This window comes from Amphiprion ocellaris, chromosome 8 (genome assembly GCF_022539595.1).
Source record: "Amphiprion ocellaris isolate individual 3 ecotype Okinawa chromosome 8, ASM2253959v1, whole genome shotgun sequence".
NCBI classification, from domain to species: Eukaryota; Metazoa; Chordata; class Actinopteri; family Pomacentridae; genus Amphiprion; species Amphiprion ocellaris.
This window is the reverse complement of record NC_072773.1, coordinates 270,251-287,815: the sequence shown is the minus strand read 5'-3', so window position 1 is coordinate 287,815 and position 17,565 is coordinate 270,251. Positions and strand designations below refer to the sequence as shown.

Sequence of the window (17,565 nt, the reverse complement as noted above, 5' to 3'; positions counted from 1 at the left end):
AACCTTTAATAAAACATCCAAACCTGGATAATGAGGATAAGTCTGCTCTTTAAAGCATGTAAGGGTTAAAGAAACTTTAACTGATTTATTAAAAACAAAACAAGAACAAACCTTGGATTATAACTGTAAAAACCAACCTGATTTATCTATGTGTGAAATATGAGCATGTTTTCACTGATTCTGTTATTTCTAGTTTTGAAACCACATTCAGTGGTTCCAAATAAAACCTGTGGCAGATTTATTATTTCAGCAGAGTGAGTAGGTGTGATGAATAAATAGTTGTTTTCTGACAGTTTTCAGTCCAGTTGGTTTGATTCTATAACAGTAAAAGGATCAATAAAGTTTGGTCGTATTGTGTTTCAGGAATGTTTCTCCTGCTGGTGTGCAGTTCTGTGGACGTCACTCTGCATTTTACTGGCCATGATGTGACCAATAAAGCTCTGAATGTTGGCTTTCTGAACTCTGGTAACAGCTACAGCTGCTTCTGAGATCGTTCTCATCTGTGAATCACATTCAACGTTCATCTGTGGTCCAGGTGGAGATCAGGTCAGTCGTGTTTGGCAGGAAGATATTCCAGCTCATCGCTCTCCTCAGGTCCTCTGAAGTCACAACTGGCTGCTCCGTCTGAAACACAGCAGCAGAGTGAACACCTTCAGGTCGTTCATGTCTGAGTGAAGATCAATCAATATGACAGAAATCCCAAATATTAACATCAATAACTGGATGTTAACACCAAACGGTGATATTAGATGACACTGAGTTGTTTTATTCATTTATTTTTTTTATGCTTTTCCACATGTAGTGTTAAGTTCTGGTGAAGAACATACAGAGATCATCAGACAGCAGCTCTGGAGTCTGGATCCTTCCCTCTTCGTACTGAGCTTTCTTCTCCAGCAGCCGCTGCTTCCTGGGATTCATGTGGACTGAAAAATAATCAGGTTTTAGTTTCATTTCACTCCAACAAACCAACCAGTTTAAAGCTTTGAATTCCACCAGAGATGTCTTCTGGAGAACATGGAAGGATGGAAACCAGGAAAAATAAACACTTCTTTGACTTTATTTCTTTAAATGTGTCCAAAATGACTCAAAATTGTCTAAAATGACTTGAAAATTGTCCAAAATCTCCCAGAAAAAATGTGTCCAATACGACCAAATATGGACAAAGAACTTCATCTAACCCTCTGAACCTTAGGATGTTTCTGGGTGATTTATTTTTACTCCTGTCTCACTCTTCTTCTCTGAGGTTCATGTTCAGGTCCTGCAGCTCTGAGGAACCAGAACATCATGAAAAAAGAAGACAACTCAGAGATGTCTTCTAGCAGTAGAAGGATGGAAACCAGAAGGATTCGTTTCTTTGATGATTTTTACAGAAATGTATGAAAACTGGACTCAACATGTTTTTTTTTGTGTTTTTACATCTTTACATCTAGTGATGGTAGGAGCTTCAGGAGAAACCAGCTAGAAACATCTTCTAGAACCTCCAGCTGGTTTCTCCTGAAGCTCCTACCATCTCCTCATCCTGTAGAAGGTTTTCTATCTCCATGTTTCAGCCTCTATAGACAGTTTATTCTCCTTTCTGCTGTTTTTTGTCTTCTTTCAGACATGTTGTCTCTGTGATGATTTTGTGCTGAGGAGTGAAATTTTAACAACTTTACAGAATTTGGTCAGAAGAGTTTATCTTTGGAGAACTTCTAAATACACGAGTCCAATAAACTTGTTTGGATTAAACATAGAACTTTAAGGTCAGATGTTCCTGATTGAAGTGAACGTCACAGATGATGTGTTCAGAGACTGTCTGAAATGTGAAAATCTCACCGTTTCTTTCTGTTTTTATAAAAGAAAAAAAGAAAACTGGCCTTGGAGGGTCTCTGGCAGGTTCAGGGTCTGCTGACGTACCTGAAGGCCCCGGACACGTGGACTGCAGGGACCCTGCAGGAGAGAACCCTGCTGAGGTTCCTGCTGAGAGGACGCCGTCTGTGCTGGGCTGTGGGGGGAAGTTGTACTGGTCCTCGGTGGGGACAGACGGGTGGTTCTGGTCTCTGCTGCTGGTCCCGTTAGACTGGGAGCTGAGGTGGTACTGGGAGAAACCTCGACTCTCATCCGTCTCACACGGACCCAGGAAGGACGAGGACGACAGAGGGGGGAGGGAGGAGGAGGAGTGGAGGGGGTGAGGAGGGGGGAGGGAGCAGAGAGACGAGGAGGACTGGGAGGACAGGGAGGACTGGGAGGACGGGTAGCTGTCCTCTAGTGGTCCCAGTGTGGACAGCTGCTGAGACAAAGCTCCTACCCTGGAGTCCAGACTGGGAGGTGGTCTGGGGACTGAAGGAGCAGAGGAGGAGGAGGAGGAGCTGGTTCTCCTCATGAAGGTCTGGACGTCCTCCAGTCTGTGAAACACCTGAAGACAAAACATCCAAGTGAGGAAAGAGGGTCCACACCGGAGCCCTGAGGAACACCTGAGGACGTCCAGGATCAGGTATTGATCTCATGGACTGATGGATCAGTGAGGAGGAGAACGTCCTCCAATGATCCTCATTAATGAACTCATCTAGTCCTGGATGGATGATTCTCTGCTTTACAGGCTGTTAGTTCATTAAATTTAATTCATATCAGGTCTAGATGTGGGTCACTGGTCTCACCGATGGTCTATAATTAGTATCTGATCAGTAAATGGTGTTCATATCGGTGGGCTCTCACCTCGGTCATGGCTGGTCTCCTCCTCTTGTTCTTGTCCAAACATCTGCAGGCCAAAGCAGCAACCTGCAGGCAGCTGGCTGGCTCAGCAGCGCCCCCTGCAGACAGAGAGCTACCATTAACACCAAGATGAACCCCCTGAACCTGCAGCTTTAAACAGCTGATCTCTAAACACCACCATCTATCTGGCAGACTGGAGGAACATTTCAAAGTTCTGACGGTCCCTGAAGGTGTCATCTGTAGTTCTGTCAGGAAAATGAACCAAAGCCGAGCTTAAAATCATTAGATTTCAGCAAAGTCACTGTTCTCTACACGGCAGCAGATCCTCTAGAACCAGAACCTCCTCCTGGTTCTGGTTCTCCAGCAGAGAAACATCCAGAGAACTTCAGGTTGAACTGCAGGCAGTGTTTCCTCAGAGAGGCTGAGGAAAACCAGTAAATAAAATCAGGTCAGCCATCAGGCTGAAAACAGCAGCTCTGACCTGCCATCAGCCGCCCGTCCAGCTGTTTCCTCCACGCTGCTTCAGATGAGCCGCATGGACCGTCCTCCAGTTCCTCCACCAGGTCCTTCTGAGAACAACAACCACAGCCTCCATCAGCCAAACATCACAAGAACATTTAAAGAATGTTTCAGGACACTGATCAGTGACCTGATGGATTGATGACAAACTCAAAACATCGATGCTCTTAGTAATCTTATTAATCCTGTATCAACTAATAAAAACAAATGAAGGACTGTTCTATGTGCTAACACTCAAGTTCTAACCAGTTACACTGGACATTGGTTAATATATTCACCCCTTAGCTACCGGCACAGTGCCAGAGATAAACATCAGCTCTGGTTGGAGGTCATTAACCTTCTCATTAGTCTTTGTCATGGTGCCCATTGCTGCTAAACTCCCACAATGCTCTCTGCTTTAACCTCCTCTGGTCTCTACAGGATTAAACGTGAAGAGGCTCCACCTGCTGGAACAACCAGGTACTACAGCTGATCTATATTTACTGACATCAGGACCTTCTGCCTTGTTAGTGTAATTTTAATCAAGTAAATGATTATGAATAAATTAACAATGACTCATGAACTACTTCTGACTGAATGTCCAGTCCAGCTGCTGCTTGCACAGACAGCGTTGCATGATGGGTAGTTTTATGCTGCGTGTCCACAGGGACGTTTTTTCTCGCATGGAAACGCATCTGAATATTACCTCTTGATGGGCGGTCACTAGTAGGCCACCAGGAGATCACACGACAGCCTTCAGACCTTCAGTCCTTTAGACCTTCAGTCCTTTAGACCTTCAGACCTTCAGTCCTTCAGACCTTCAGTCCTTTAGACCTTCAGTCCTTTAGACCTTCAGACCTTCAGTCCTTTAGACCTTCAGACCTTCAGTCCTTCAGACCTTCAGTCCTTTAGACCTTCAGACCTTCAGGCCTTCAGTCCTTCAGACCTTCAGTCCCTTAGACCTTCAGACCTTCAGGCCTTCAGTCCTTCGGACCTTCAGACCTTCAGTCCTCCAGACTTTCAGACCTTCAGTCCGGTAGAAACGTCGGACCAACATGGCGGCTCAAACTTTCTCTTTCATAATGAAAACAGTTCAGTGGAAAGTATTTCTGAAAGCATTTGAGGTGAGAATCTGTCATGGTTTTAGTTCAGCAACGGCTAGGTTAGACGTTTAACGAAGGTTTCGCGATGCGTCGGACCTCTGCTGCCTGTGCCTCATTAGCATAAAGTAGAAGTCAAGTCTACTTTATGCTAATGAGCTGCAGGTAACTCCGGGCCAACACACTGCAACGTAGCTCAAAATGCAACCAGAATGCAACGCTGGGTGTTCAACAGACACTGATGGATCCTGTGGACACAAACCTTCAGTCTTTAGATGCTACGCTAGCAGAGAGAAAGGAACTAATGCAGCAGACAGAATCCTGAACCTCAGCTCAGGACTATCCTCAGGAAACACCGACCCCCCACAACATGGAAGCTGATCAGCTGCTGGTTCTGATTTGATCAGACCAGCCTGCAGAGTACAGATCACATAACTCCTCAGGTAGTGACTGGGATGTGAGCAGGTGTGTTTTCTGACCAGGTATCTCTCTCCGGACCTCCTGTCTTTGTGCAGCGCTCGGCGTCCGGTCAGCACCTCCAGCAGCACCTGGAACACACAGAACCTGCTGTTCAAAGTCTCACATCGTTTAATGCTCTCCATGTTTTAATGCTCAGACTGTCATGTGTGTCTTAAATCAGCAGCAGACTACATTTCCCATCATGCAGCGTCTCACCACTCCAAAGCTGTAGACGTCCACCGCTGTCCCCAGCTGTCCGTTCCTCACGTATTCGTCTGGCAGATAAGCCAGCGTTCCTTTCACTGTTGTCGTTTTACCGAGGGATTTCGTCTGAGCCCCCGTCTGATCCGCCGGGCGACCCGAAGAGCTCCGAGACGCAAACTGAGCCAGACCAAAGTCAGAAAGCTTCGCCGCCAGGTGACGGTCGAGCAGGATGTTGGAGCTGCAGAGACAACAGGAAGTGAATGGAATGAACAGGAAGCTTTACAGCAGGACTGACAAACACTTTCTATCACCAGATGTAGGTGTAATCATGACAAAAACAAAACTGTGTTTGTTCTGTGACAATAGGAATATATTTAGTGAATTTCAGTAAGAGGATTAAAAAAAAGCAGAAAAAGTGTCTGAAAGAAAAGAGAACTGAAGATGTGGAGCTCAGTACAAACATGCTGGCATCATGTGTGGTGACATCATGTGTGGTGACATCATATGTGGCAACATCATGTGTGGTGACGTGTTGTTACATCATGTGTGGCGACATCATGTGTTGTTACATCATGTGTGATGACATCATGTGTTGTTACATCATGTGTGATGACATCATGTGTTGTTACATCATGTGTGATGACACTGACCTCTTGACGTCTCCGTGGATCAGTGGTGTTTGTCCTCTAGGGGGGAAGTGAAGGAACTGCAGAGCTGCTGAGGCTCCATGAACGATGTTCATCCTCTGAGACCATGACAGGAACACACACTCCTGCAATACAAACACACACGCGTATAAATACACACTCCTTTAATACACACATTTTAAATACCTGTAACACACACACACATTTTAAATCATGTTTCTGCACACATGTTCAGTATCGAACAGTACTACTGTCCTATGTAATAACTGAATATCATGTGAATCTACACTGTATCCCTCACAGTAATCAGATTACTTCAGAGTATTTCCTCTGATCATAATCAGAAACTAATCTTTTATAGAGTCCATATTTAAAGTTCAGGCTCCAAAGTGAGTCCAGCTGTGATTCCAGTCAGTCTAGAAGGAGTCATAATACCACTAATCAGGTCTAGAAGGATCATAGTTCCACTAATCAGGAGGTCTGGAAGGAGACATAGTTCCACTAATCAGGAGGTCTAGAAGGAGTCATAGTTCCACTAATCAGGAGGTCTAGAAGGAGTCATAGTTCCACTGATCAGGAGGTCTAGAAGGAGTCATAGTTCCACTAATCAGAGCTCCTAAAATGACCCCACAGACAGTGAACTACTTTCTCCATCCAGCTGTAAAAACAGACGGCAGCTGCTTCAGACTTGGTTCAGGGGTTCTCCATGGAAACCAGAGTTAGTGTGAAGCTCAGACAGTGTGAAGGCACCTTCAGAACATCAACCTCTATGGATGGAGGACCAGAACTAAACCTGGTTGCTGCTCAGAACTAAACTTCCAGATGAAAGTTTGCTTAAGAACATGAGAAGAAGCCTGATGGATGTTGGAGAACATTCTTTGGTCAGATGAAGATCAATGAGTTGGGCTCAGATGGAGTCCAGATGTTTGGTGAGAACCTGACCAGGACAACCACAGTGGATGCATAGTCCTGACAGTGAAGCATGGAGGTGGGAGTGTCATGATATGGAGCTGTATGAGGTCAGAAGGTGTTGAAGACATTCAGATGAAGTTGCACATGGCTGCGCTCACTGCTGAAGGACACACATATGTAAGTTGTGGTGTGTTTGTTACGTTGTGTAGTCGGTCCTCCAATGATCCGTTCTCCATGTAGCTGTAGATCAGACACATGGATCCTCCTCCTTCACTGAAACCCAACAGATCCACGATGTTTGGGTGTCGGAACCTGAGCAGGACACACACAGTAACACACAGACACACACACAGAGACACACAGAGTAAAACACAGTAACACACAGACACACACAGAGTAAAACACAGTAACACACAGACACACACAGTAACACACAGACACACACACAGAGACACACAGTAAAACACAGTAACACACAGACACACACAGACACACACAGTAACACACAGACACACACAGTAACACAGACACACACAGTAACACAAAGACACACAGACACACACACAGTAACAAATAGACACACACAGTAACACACACAATAACACACAGACACATACAGAAACACACAGTAACACACAGTAACACACACAGACACACAAAGTAACAAACAGACACACACAGACACACACAGTAACACACAGACACACACACAGTAACACACAGACACACACAGACACACACAGTAACAAAGACACACAGACACACACACACACAGTAACAGACACACACACAGTAACACACACAGACACACAAAGTAACAAACAGACACACACAGACACACACAGTAACACACACAGTAACACACACAGTAACACACACAGTAACACAAAGACACACAGACACACACACAGTAACACACGGACACACACAGTAACACACACACACACACACACAGAAACATACAGTAACACACAGACACACACAGTAACACACACAGACACACACAGTAACACAGAGACACACAATAACAAACAGGCACACACAGTAACACACACAGTAACACAAAGACACACACAGACACACACACAATAACAAACAGGCACACACAGTAACACAGACACACACAGTAACAAACAGACACACATAGACACACACAGTAACACACACAGTAACACACAGACACACACACACAGTAACACAGACACACACACACAGTAACACACAAACACACACAGTAACACACAGTAACACAGACACACACACAGTAACACAGTAACACACACAGTAACACACAGACACACACACAGTAACACACAGACACACACAGTAACACACAGACACACACAGTAACACACACAGTAACACACAGACACACACACACACAGTAACACACAGACACACATAGTAACACACAGTAAGACACACAGTAACACACAGTAAGACACACAGTAACACACGACACACACACACACACACAGTAACACACACAGTAACACACAGACACACACAATAACACACAGACACATACACAGTAACACACACAGTAACACACAGTACCACACACAGACACACACTGTGTTAGGGGTTGTGTTTTTGTCTCACACTGTGCTCCTATTAAAAACCTCAGTTGTCGTACTTTGACAGTTTCTCCACCTCCGTCTGGAAGCTCTCCATCAGCACCGTCCAATCCAGCTCACCGTCCTGCCGACAACAACAACACTGACCAATCACAGTCCTCCTCCTGTCAGCGACCAATCACAGTCCTCCTGTCAGCGACCAATCAGTGAAGACCCACCTGCCAGTCTGTGATTCGCTCACCTGTTTCAGCCTCTTGACGGCACAGACAGTGTTGGACAGCGACGCTCGGTACACGGCGCCGAACCCCCCCTCCCCCACCTGCAGAGAGGGGGAGAACCCCTCTGTCCCAGCATGCACCTCTTCATATGACCAGCACATCACTGCACCGCTGCATGCCGCCGTGGGGCGGGGCTAAGGGATGACATCATCATTATTATTCTAAGGTGCAATGGATGCAATCACCTATTTTCATTGAATATTAATTACTGTGTGTGTTACCTGTGTGTATGTGTTACCTGTGTGTGTGTTACCTGTGTGTGTGTTACCTGTGTGTGTGTGTGTGTGTGTGTGTGTGTGTGTGTGTGTGTGTGTGTGTGTGTGTGTGTGTGTGTGTGTGTGTTACCTGTGTGTCACTGTGTGGTCCATCTTTTTTAGGTGAGGTAGGAGGGGGGGGGGGAGGAGGGAGAGAAGGGGGAGGGAGAAGAGAGGGGGGAGGAGGAGGGGGAGGATTCGGACCAGAGAGCCCTGCAGACAGAGAAGGTCAGAGGTCATCAGTTAGGATTAGAACTTTTAACTTCACAGGTAGATGATCAACTGTCCCCTGTCGAATCGCCACCCTGTCGCGGTGGAGGGGTTTTAGTGTCTCTATGATCCTGGGAGCTATGTTGTACGGGGCAATAGCCCCTGCTAGGGTCTCCCAAGGCAAAGTGGTCCTGTGGGAGGGACCAGACTAAGAGCAATTCAAAAAACCTCAATGAAAGCACAGCAAAGTGAAGCCGCTACCTCCCCCGGGTTAGGGATACCGGGGCCTTCCCCTGGAGCCAAGTCTTGGGGGGGGCTCGTCAGAGTGCATCTAATGGCCGAGCCTTGGGGTCCCTTGGGACTCACTCAGACACAGCCTGAAGAAGAAACACAGGGCCATCACTCAGGAGACCCACCACCTGCAGGGCTGGAAATTGGGGTTGGATGCTATGCCCACCGGCAGTAGGCAGTAGCTGCCTACTGCGCTGGGGATGCTGGGGATGCTGGGGATGCTGGGGACACTGGGGATGCTGGGGACGTGGAACGTCACCTCACTGGCGGGGAAGGAGCCTGAGCTGGTGCGGGAGGTGGAGCGATACTGGCTAGATATAGTTGGGCTCACCTCCACGAACAGCAAGGGTTCTGGAACCAGAATCCTGGAGAGAGGTTGGACTCTCTCCTTTTCTGGAGTTGCCCAGAGTGAGAGGCTCTGGGTGGGTGTGGGGATACTCAGGAGCCCCCGGCTGAGCGCCGCTTTGTTGGAGTTCTCCCTGGAGAACCAGAGGGTCGCCTCTCTGTGTTGCAGAGGGGAAACTCTGACTGTTGTCTGTGCTTATGCACTGACAGAAATTCAGAGTATTCAGCCTTCTTGGAGTCTCTGGGTGGTTCCTGGAAGGGGTACCACCTGGGGACTCCATAATTCTTCTGGGGGACTGCAACGCTCACGTGGGCAATGACAGAGAAACCTGGAGGAAGTGATTGGGAGGAACAGCTTGATCTGAACCCAAGCAGTGTTTTGTTATGGACTTCTGTGCTAGTCATAGATTGCCCATAACAAACACCATGTTGGAGCATAAGGTTGGTCATAAGTGTACCTGGTACCAGAGCATCTTAGGCCAAAGGTCCATGATGGACTTCATAGTTGTATCATCAGACCTGCGGCGGTATGTCTCAAGCACTCGGGTGAAGAGAGGAGCAGAGCTGTCAATTAATCACCACCTGGTGGTGAGTTGGATCTGATGGAAGACTGCAGGACAGACCTGGTAAACCCAAATGTGTAGTGAGGGTGAACTGAGAAAGTCTGGCGGGGCACCCTGTCCGCGGGGTTTTCAACTCCCCCCTCCTAACTTTTGCAGTGATTTGCTGGTATGGAAATCTTAGCATCACTAATAAAAATCGGCTGCGGAGCATTGTCAAACTTTGCCAAAAAAATCACTGGCACTAGCCTGCAGCAGCTTGACAATTTTCATCAAGTAAGAACCATTTAGAAGGCAAAGGTCATCTTAGCCGACCCACATCACCATCTGTATGCTGAGTTTCGACTATTTCCATTTGGGAAGAGGTATACCTTCCCTAAGAGGGCAAAATCAAACAGATATCTCAGATCCTTTGTTCCCTCAGCTGTAGGGTTTCTAAATAAGCTTTAGGCTTGTGTCTTTGCACTGTAGGCTACATATATCAGGGTTTCCTCTACATTCATTTAGGAGTGGCAGGCTGTCCTTCCTAAATCCCGGCCGCCGCTCCTTCAAATTTTTTTCATTTAAATTTTTTTTTTTTATTGTTGCAGAAACACCACCGCTGCATGTCTCCACCTTCACAGCAGAGTGCTGCACTGTGCCAGGTACTCGCGAGCACTAAGGTAAACTACAGATAACTATTTTGCTCAGTACCTACTCTTTGATACGTCGGGTTAATATGACGTTAATTACTTGCGAGAGTACGGCCTTGAAAGTGACGTCACATCAAGCATCCAGGCAACAGGTCAGAGAGTCAGAGAAGTGTCGTCTTGGAAAATAGGACAGCGACTTACCAGAGCAAAGTTATTAGCTTAAAACAACTCACAATAGATTTTACAAGTTAAACAGACATTCTCTAAATATTGATGTCCAGCTAACGCTACGTAACATATCGGTAGCTTCAGTTAATTGGGCCCAATGCCAACTCAGTGTCGCTAACGTGAGTAAACTATTGATAGCATTAAGCTAATATCTACACCATGATGTAACTGATGACTGCATTTTCAGATGAGCTTGTTAAAATATATATATTTGTACTTATGTTTCTATGTATTGTACTATACTGTTTTTCTGGTATGAATTTCTTTGTTGACTGCTGTTGCAAATCAAATTGCCCAAATTGGGACAAGAAACATTTTCTAATCTATTCTAATCTGGAAGAATTTCTCCTGCATCCTGGGGAGGTTGGAGACATGGAGTCTGAGTGGTCCATCTTCAAAGTCTCTATTGCAGAAGCAGCTGTTAGGAGCTGTGGCCTGAAGGTCACTGGGGCCTGTCGCAGTGGCAACCCAAAAACCTGGTGGACACCAGCGGTGAGGGAAGCCGTCAGGCTGAAGAAGGAGGCCTTTCGGGCCTGGCTGGCTTGGGGGTCTCCTAAAGCAGCTAACAGGTACCAGTTGGCCATAAAGGTGGCAGCTGCAGCAGTCATGGAAGCAAAACCTCAGGTATGGGTGGAATTTGGAGAGGCTATAGAGAAGGACTTTCGGTTGGCCTCAAGGAAGTTCTGGCAAACCTTTTGACACCTCAGGAAGGGGAGGCAGGGCTTTCCCCAGGCTGTGTACAGTCCATGGGGAGAACTTCTGACCTGGACTGGGGACACTGTCAGGTGGTGGAAAGAGCACTTTGAGGAACTCCTGAACCCGGTAAACACGTTCTCCGTGGAGGAGGCAGAGCCTGAAGACTCAGGGGAAGCTTCGTCCATATCTGTGGCAGAGGTCACCAAGGTAGTTAAGAAGCTCCTCGGTCGCACCAGGTGTGGACGAGATCCGCCCTGAGATGCTGAAGGCTGGACATTGTTGGACTGTCAAGGCTGACGCGTCTCTACAATGTGGCATGGGTATCGGGTACAGTACCTGTGGAGTGGCAGACCGGGGTGGTGGTTCCCATTTTCAAGAAGGGGGACCGGAGAGTGTGTTCCAACTACCAGGGTATCACACTTCTCAGCCTGCATGGGAAAGTTTACTCTGGAGTGCTGGAAGGGAGGCTCCGACCAACTGTCGAACTTTGGATTCAGGAGGAGCAATGTGGATTCCATCCTGGTCATGGAACGGTGGATCAGATCTTTACTCTTGTGGCGCTTCTGAGGGGGTCATGGGAGTTCGACCTGCCAGTCTAAATGTGTTTCGTGGATCTGGAGAAGGTCTACGACCGTGTCCCCTGAGGGGCTCTGTGGGGGGTACTGAGGGAGTATGGGGTACTAGGCTCTCTGATACGAGCCATTCGGTCCCTGTACAACCAAAGTGAGAGCTGTGTCCACATACTCAGCACAAAGTCAGACTCGTTTCCAGTGGGTGTTGAACTCCTCCAGGGCTGTCCCTTGTCTCTGATCCTGTTTGTGGCCTTTATGGACAGGATCTCAAGGATCAGCCATGGTGAGGAGCATGTCTGGTTTGGGGAACCTCAGGATCGTGTTGCTACTTTTTGCAGATTATGTGGTTCTGTTGGCTTCCTCAGACCGTGACCTTCAGCAGCACTGGAACGGTTTGCAGCCAAGTGTGTTGTTGCTCCTCAATCTGAGGTTCAACAATCAGTCGAAGAATCCTTCCTATCACCTTTAAATACACTTTCCTGGAGAAGCTGAGCAGCTGAACCCCTGAAATTATACCCAGTACCCTCTTTTAAAAATGGAACCACCACCCCGGTCTGCCGCTCCACAGCCACCGTCCAAGACCTCCACGAGAACCTGAAAAGACGTATCAGCCAACACAGTCCAACAGCGTCCACAGTCTTCAGCAGCGTCCATGAATGTTGTCCACACCTGGTGCTTCGTAACCACCTTGGTGACAAGTATCAGTAAGGCTTCCCCCACGTCTTCAGACTCTGTGTCCTCTGCAGAGAACGCTCCTCAAATTGCTCTCCACCGGTGACACTATCCCTAGTCCAGGTCAGCAGTTCATCTCCACGGCTAAACCCAGCCTGGACCAGGTCCTGCTTTCCTGTCCTGAGGTGTCAAATGCTTTGCTAGAACTTACTGAGGCCCATCTTATCTGTATAGCCTCCCAAACTCGAGATGTGTGGAGGTGATGCCAACTATATGGAGGTGGTACCGCTCCACCTTCAGGTGAGCCCTCATTAGAGGTCACCAAAGGTCACCAGGGGTCAGAGGTGAACTCACAATCCAGGATGACATCACGGGGGCGTTGCAGCTGCAGACTGTCCAATAGGTCGATTAGCTCTCCAACTCGCCCATTCCTGTTCTCCCATTGGTTCATCACCCAATCAGTCCGCCTCCTCCTCCTCTCAGCCAATCGGACGGCAGTCTGATCACCGAGGACCTGTGAGGCTGTCAGACAGAGAATATGAATTATTAAATACTGCAGCCTGTGATCAACTCAATGCACTTAATTTAAATGAAGAACACTGCAGGTTCTAAATGTTAAATGCTCTCTATGAAAAAGTTCCCAGATTTACTTTTTGTAAAATCAGTGTAAAACTGTTCAAAATGGTTAAAACTGTTCAAAATATTTTAAAAAATGGACCAAAGTTTGACAAAAACGATTAGTAAAAGTATTCAAAACAACTCAAAATAGTCCAAAAAATTGAACATGTTCCAAAGTGACTGAATAATGTTCTAAAGTGTCTGAAAAATGTTCTAAAGTGTCTGAACAATGTTCTAAAGTGTCTGAACAATGTTCTAAAGTGACTGAATAATGTTCTAAAGTGTCTGAATAATGTTCCAAAGTGACTGAATAATGTTCTAAAGTGACTGAATAATGTTCTAAAGTGTCTGAATAATGTTCCAAAGTGACTGAATAATGTTCTAAAGTGACTGAACAATGTTCTAAAGTGTCTGAATAATGTTCCAAAGTGACTGAATAATGTTCTAAAGTGATTGAATAATGTTCTAAAGTGACTGAATAATGTTCTAAAGTGTCTGAATAATGTTCCAAAGTGACTGAATAATGTTCTAAAGTGACTGAACAATGTTCTAAAGTGTCTGAATAATGTTCCAAAGTGACTGAATAATGTTCTAAAGTGATTGAATAATGTTCTAAAGTGACTGAATATTGTTCTAAAGTGACTGAATAATGTTCTAAATTGACTGAACAATGTTCTAAAGTGTCTGAATAATGTTCTAAAGTGATTGAATAATGTTCTAAAGTGTCTGAACAACGTTCTAAAGTGACTGAATAATGTTCTGAAATGACTGAATGTTCTAAAGTGACTGAATAATGTTCTAAAGTGACTGAATAATGTTCGAAAGTGATTGAATAATGTTCTTAAGTGACTGAATAATGTTCTACAGTGTCTGAATAATGTTCCAAAGTGACTGAATAATGTTCTACAGTGATTTAATAATGTTCTAAAGTGACTTAATAATGCTCTAAAGTGATTGAACAATGTTCTAAAGCATCTGAGTAATGTTCTACAGTGTCTGAATAATGTTCTAAACTGACTGAATAACGTTCTACAGTGTCTGGATAATGTTCTAAAGTGACTGAATAATGTTCTACAGTGATTTAATAATGTTCTAAAGTGACTGAATCTACAGTGTCTGAATGTTCTAAAGTGATTGAATAATGTTCTAAAGTGAATGAATAACATTATAAAGCGATTGAATAATGTTCTACAGTGACTGAATAATGTTCTACAGTGTCTGAATATTGTTCTAAAGTGATTGAATAATGTTCTACAGTGACTGAATAATGTACTACAGTGTCTGAATAATGTTCTACACTGACTAAATAATTTTCTACAGTGTCTGAATAATGTTCTAAAGTGACTGAATAATGTTCTAAAGTTACTGAATAATGTTCTACAGTGTCTTAATAATGTTCTACAGTGTCTCAATAATGTTCTAAAGTGATTGAATAATGTTCTACGGTGACTGAATAATGTTCTACAGTGTCTGAATAGTGTTCTAAAGTGATTGAAAATGTTCTACAATGACTGAATAATGTTCTAAAGTGATCGAATAATGTTCTAAAGTGATCAAATAATGTTCTACAGTGTCTGAATAATGTTCTAAAGTGTCTGAATCATGTTCCAAAGTGATTGAATAATGTTCTGAAATGACTGAATGTTCTAAAGTGATTGAATACTGTTCTAAAGTGACTGAATAATTTTCTAAAGTGAATTAAAAATGTTATTAAGTGACTGAATAATGTTCTACAGTGTCTGAATAATGTTCCAAAGTGACTGAATAATGTTCTACAGTGATTTAATGATGTTCTAAAGTGACTTAATAATGCTCTAAAGTGATTGAACAATGTTCTAAAGCATCTGAATAATGTTCTACAGTGTCTGAATAATGTTCTAAAGTGACTGAATAATGTTCTACAGTGTCTGAATGTTCTAAAGTGATTGAATAATGTTCTAAAGTGACTGAATAACATTATAAAGCGATTGAATAATGTTCTACAGTGACTGAATAATGTTCTACACTGACTAATGTTCTACAGTGTCTGAATAATGTTCTAAAGTGACTGAATAATGTTCTAAAGTTACTGAATAATGTTCTACAGTGTCTTAATAATGTTCTACGGTGTATGAATAATGTTCTAAAGTGATTGAATAATGTTCTAGGGTGACTGAATAATGTTCTACAGTGTCTGAATAGTGTTCTAAAGTGATTGAATAATGTTCTACAGTGTCTGAATAATGTTCTACAGTGTCTGAATAATGTTCTACAGTGACTGAATAACATTATAAAGCGATTGAATAATGTTCTACAGTGTCTGAATAATGTTCTAAAGTGACTGAATAATGTTCTAAAGTTACTGAATAATGTTCTACAATGTCTTAATAATGTTCTACGGTGTATGAATAATGTTCTAAAGTGATTGAATAATGTTCCACAGTGTCTGAATAATGTTCTAAAGTGTCTGAATCATGTTCCAAAGTGATTGAATAATGTTCTGAAATGACTGAATGTTCTAAAGTGATTGAATACTGTTCTAAAGTGACTGAATAATTTTCTAAAGTGATTGAAAAATGTTATTAAGTGACTGAATAATGTTCTACAGTGTCTGAATAATGTTCTACAGTGTCTGAATAATGTTCTACAGTGTCTGAATAATGTTCTACAGTGACTGAATAATGTTCTACAGTGTCTGAATAATGTTCTAAAGTGACTGAATAATGTTCTACAGCGACTGAATAATGTTCTGCAGTGACTGAATAATGTTCTAAAGTGTTGAAACAGCTGAAGGCTCTGACCCTCCTTACTGCTACAGGTTAGCCGCTAGCTGTTAGCATACTGTCTGATTCTGGTTCCGACTCACCGAAGCGGGTCCAGTCCAGGTCCGACAGTCCATCCATGACCCGGCAGAACTCCCAGAGGACGGAGGGCGGCAGCCGGTACAGGTACCGGGCTCTCCGGTCTGTTTCCGACATGCTGCCGAACTCTGCCGAAGTTGACACGAAGTGAACTAACAGGCTAACAGCTAACAGCGGAACCGAGACATGAAACCCAACAGAACCCGAAAGAAGTTAAACTGTAAGTATTCCAGGTGTGAACTCACACAAACAGACACATAAACAGACACACAAACTCACACCGTGGAACTGTCGCTGCCACGTCAAGCTCTCCACAATAAGAGCCGCCTCCAGCAGGGATTACAAAATAAAAGCCCATAGTTTTAACGACGTCAAAAAACTGAAACTTAACCCTTCAAAACATCGGAAAACTGGAGATTAAAATACCACAGTCTAAAAAAGCTGCTATTAAACGGCAAAGCCTAAAAATTGGATATGAAAACTTAAACCAACCTGTTAACGTATCAGTAACGTCAGACGTCAGATGGCGGTATTTGTTAGAAAACGTCTGATCACATGTTTTCCCGCCGATACAGATCAATGATACATGGATTTATTCAGCTGCTGGGTCCAAATCAAGCTTTTATTTGTTTAAAGGAAGTTCTGAGGGCAGACTTCCGCTCAAACTTGACGGCAGAGTCTTACTTCCCTGTTTGAATCATGCAAGCGTGGAGAATGACATCACGTGCGCTACACACACACACACACACACACACACACACACACACACACACACACACACACACACACACACACACACACACACACACACACACACACAGGGTGATGTCAGATTACGGTAAGAACCCGCTCACTTCCTTGTTTCTCATCTGTATTTGAATGTTTTTGAGACGCCTGAAGGCACGTCACCCCACAACGTGACGTCATTATGACGAGAGAGTGATGATGTCACAACTTTCAGTGAATAAAACAGAATCAGACTTCAGTTTAGAATCCAGAGACCCAGAGGAGCTGAAAGTCAGAGCTTTAGCAGTCATGAAGGTGTCTCTCTTTAACCTGTTACATCTCCATGGTAACTGTTGCTGAGGAGCTAGATCTCCATGGTAACTGATGCTGAGGAGCTAGATCTCCATGGTAACTTATGCTGAGGAGCTAGATCTCCATGGTAACTGATGCTGATCTGAACATTCCTAAAACCACTGAATGAAGCCATTACAGCATCACACATTGGATGGATCCTGTTACCATGGAAACCTGCATGTACCCAGCTGCTGATGCAGA

General features: G+C 44.4%; 1 protein-coding gene across 3 annotated transcripts; it reads right to left on the bottom strand.

Moving 5' to 3' along the window:
* Window positions 1–59: 59 nt before the first annotated feature.
* On the bottom strand, window positions 60–16,586 carry irak1 (interleukin-1 receptor-associated kinase 1). 3 transcript variants are annotated; one of them, XM_055013227.1, is made up of 14 exons: window positions 16,290–16,586; window positions 13,181–13,348; window positions 8,712–8,833; window positions 8,330–8,500; window positions 8,148–8,212; window positions 6,685–6,823; window positions 5,603–5,724; window positions 4,965–5,190; window positions 4,769–4,837; window positions 3,173–3,260; window positions 2,695–2,789; window positions 1,897–2,395; window positions 828–923; window positions 60–624 (listed from the first exon to the last, which is right to left on the bottom strand). In XM_055013227.1, exons 1-14 carry the CDS (start codon window positions 16,399–16,401, stop codon window positions 548–550), a joined length of 2,049 nt encoding a protein of 682 aa, XP_054869202.1. In that variant the 5' UTR covers window positions 16,402–16,586; the 3' UTR covers window positions 60–547. The 3 variants fall into 3 exon arrangements, with proteins under 3 accessions (XP_054869202.1, XP_054869203.1, XP_054869204.1); XM_055013228.1 differs by having other exon boundaries at window positions 3,173–3,257; XM_055013229.1 differs by having other exon boundaries at window positions 6,712–6,823.
* Window positions 16,587–17,565: the final 979 nt, after the last annotated feature.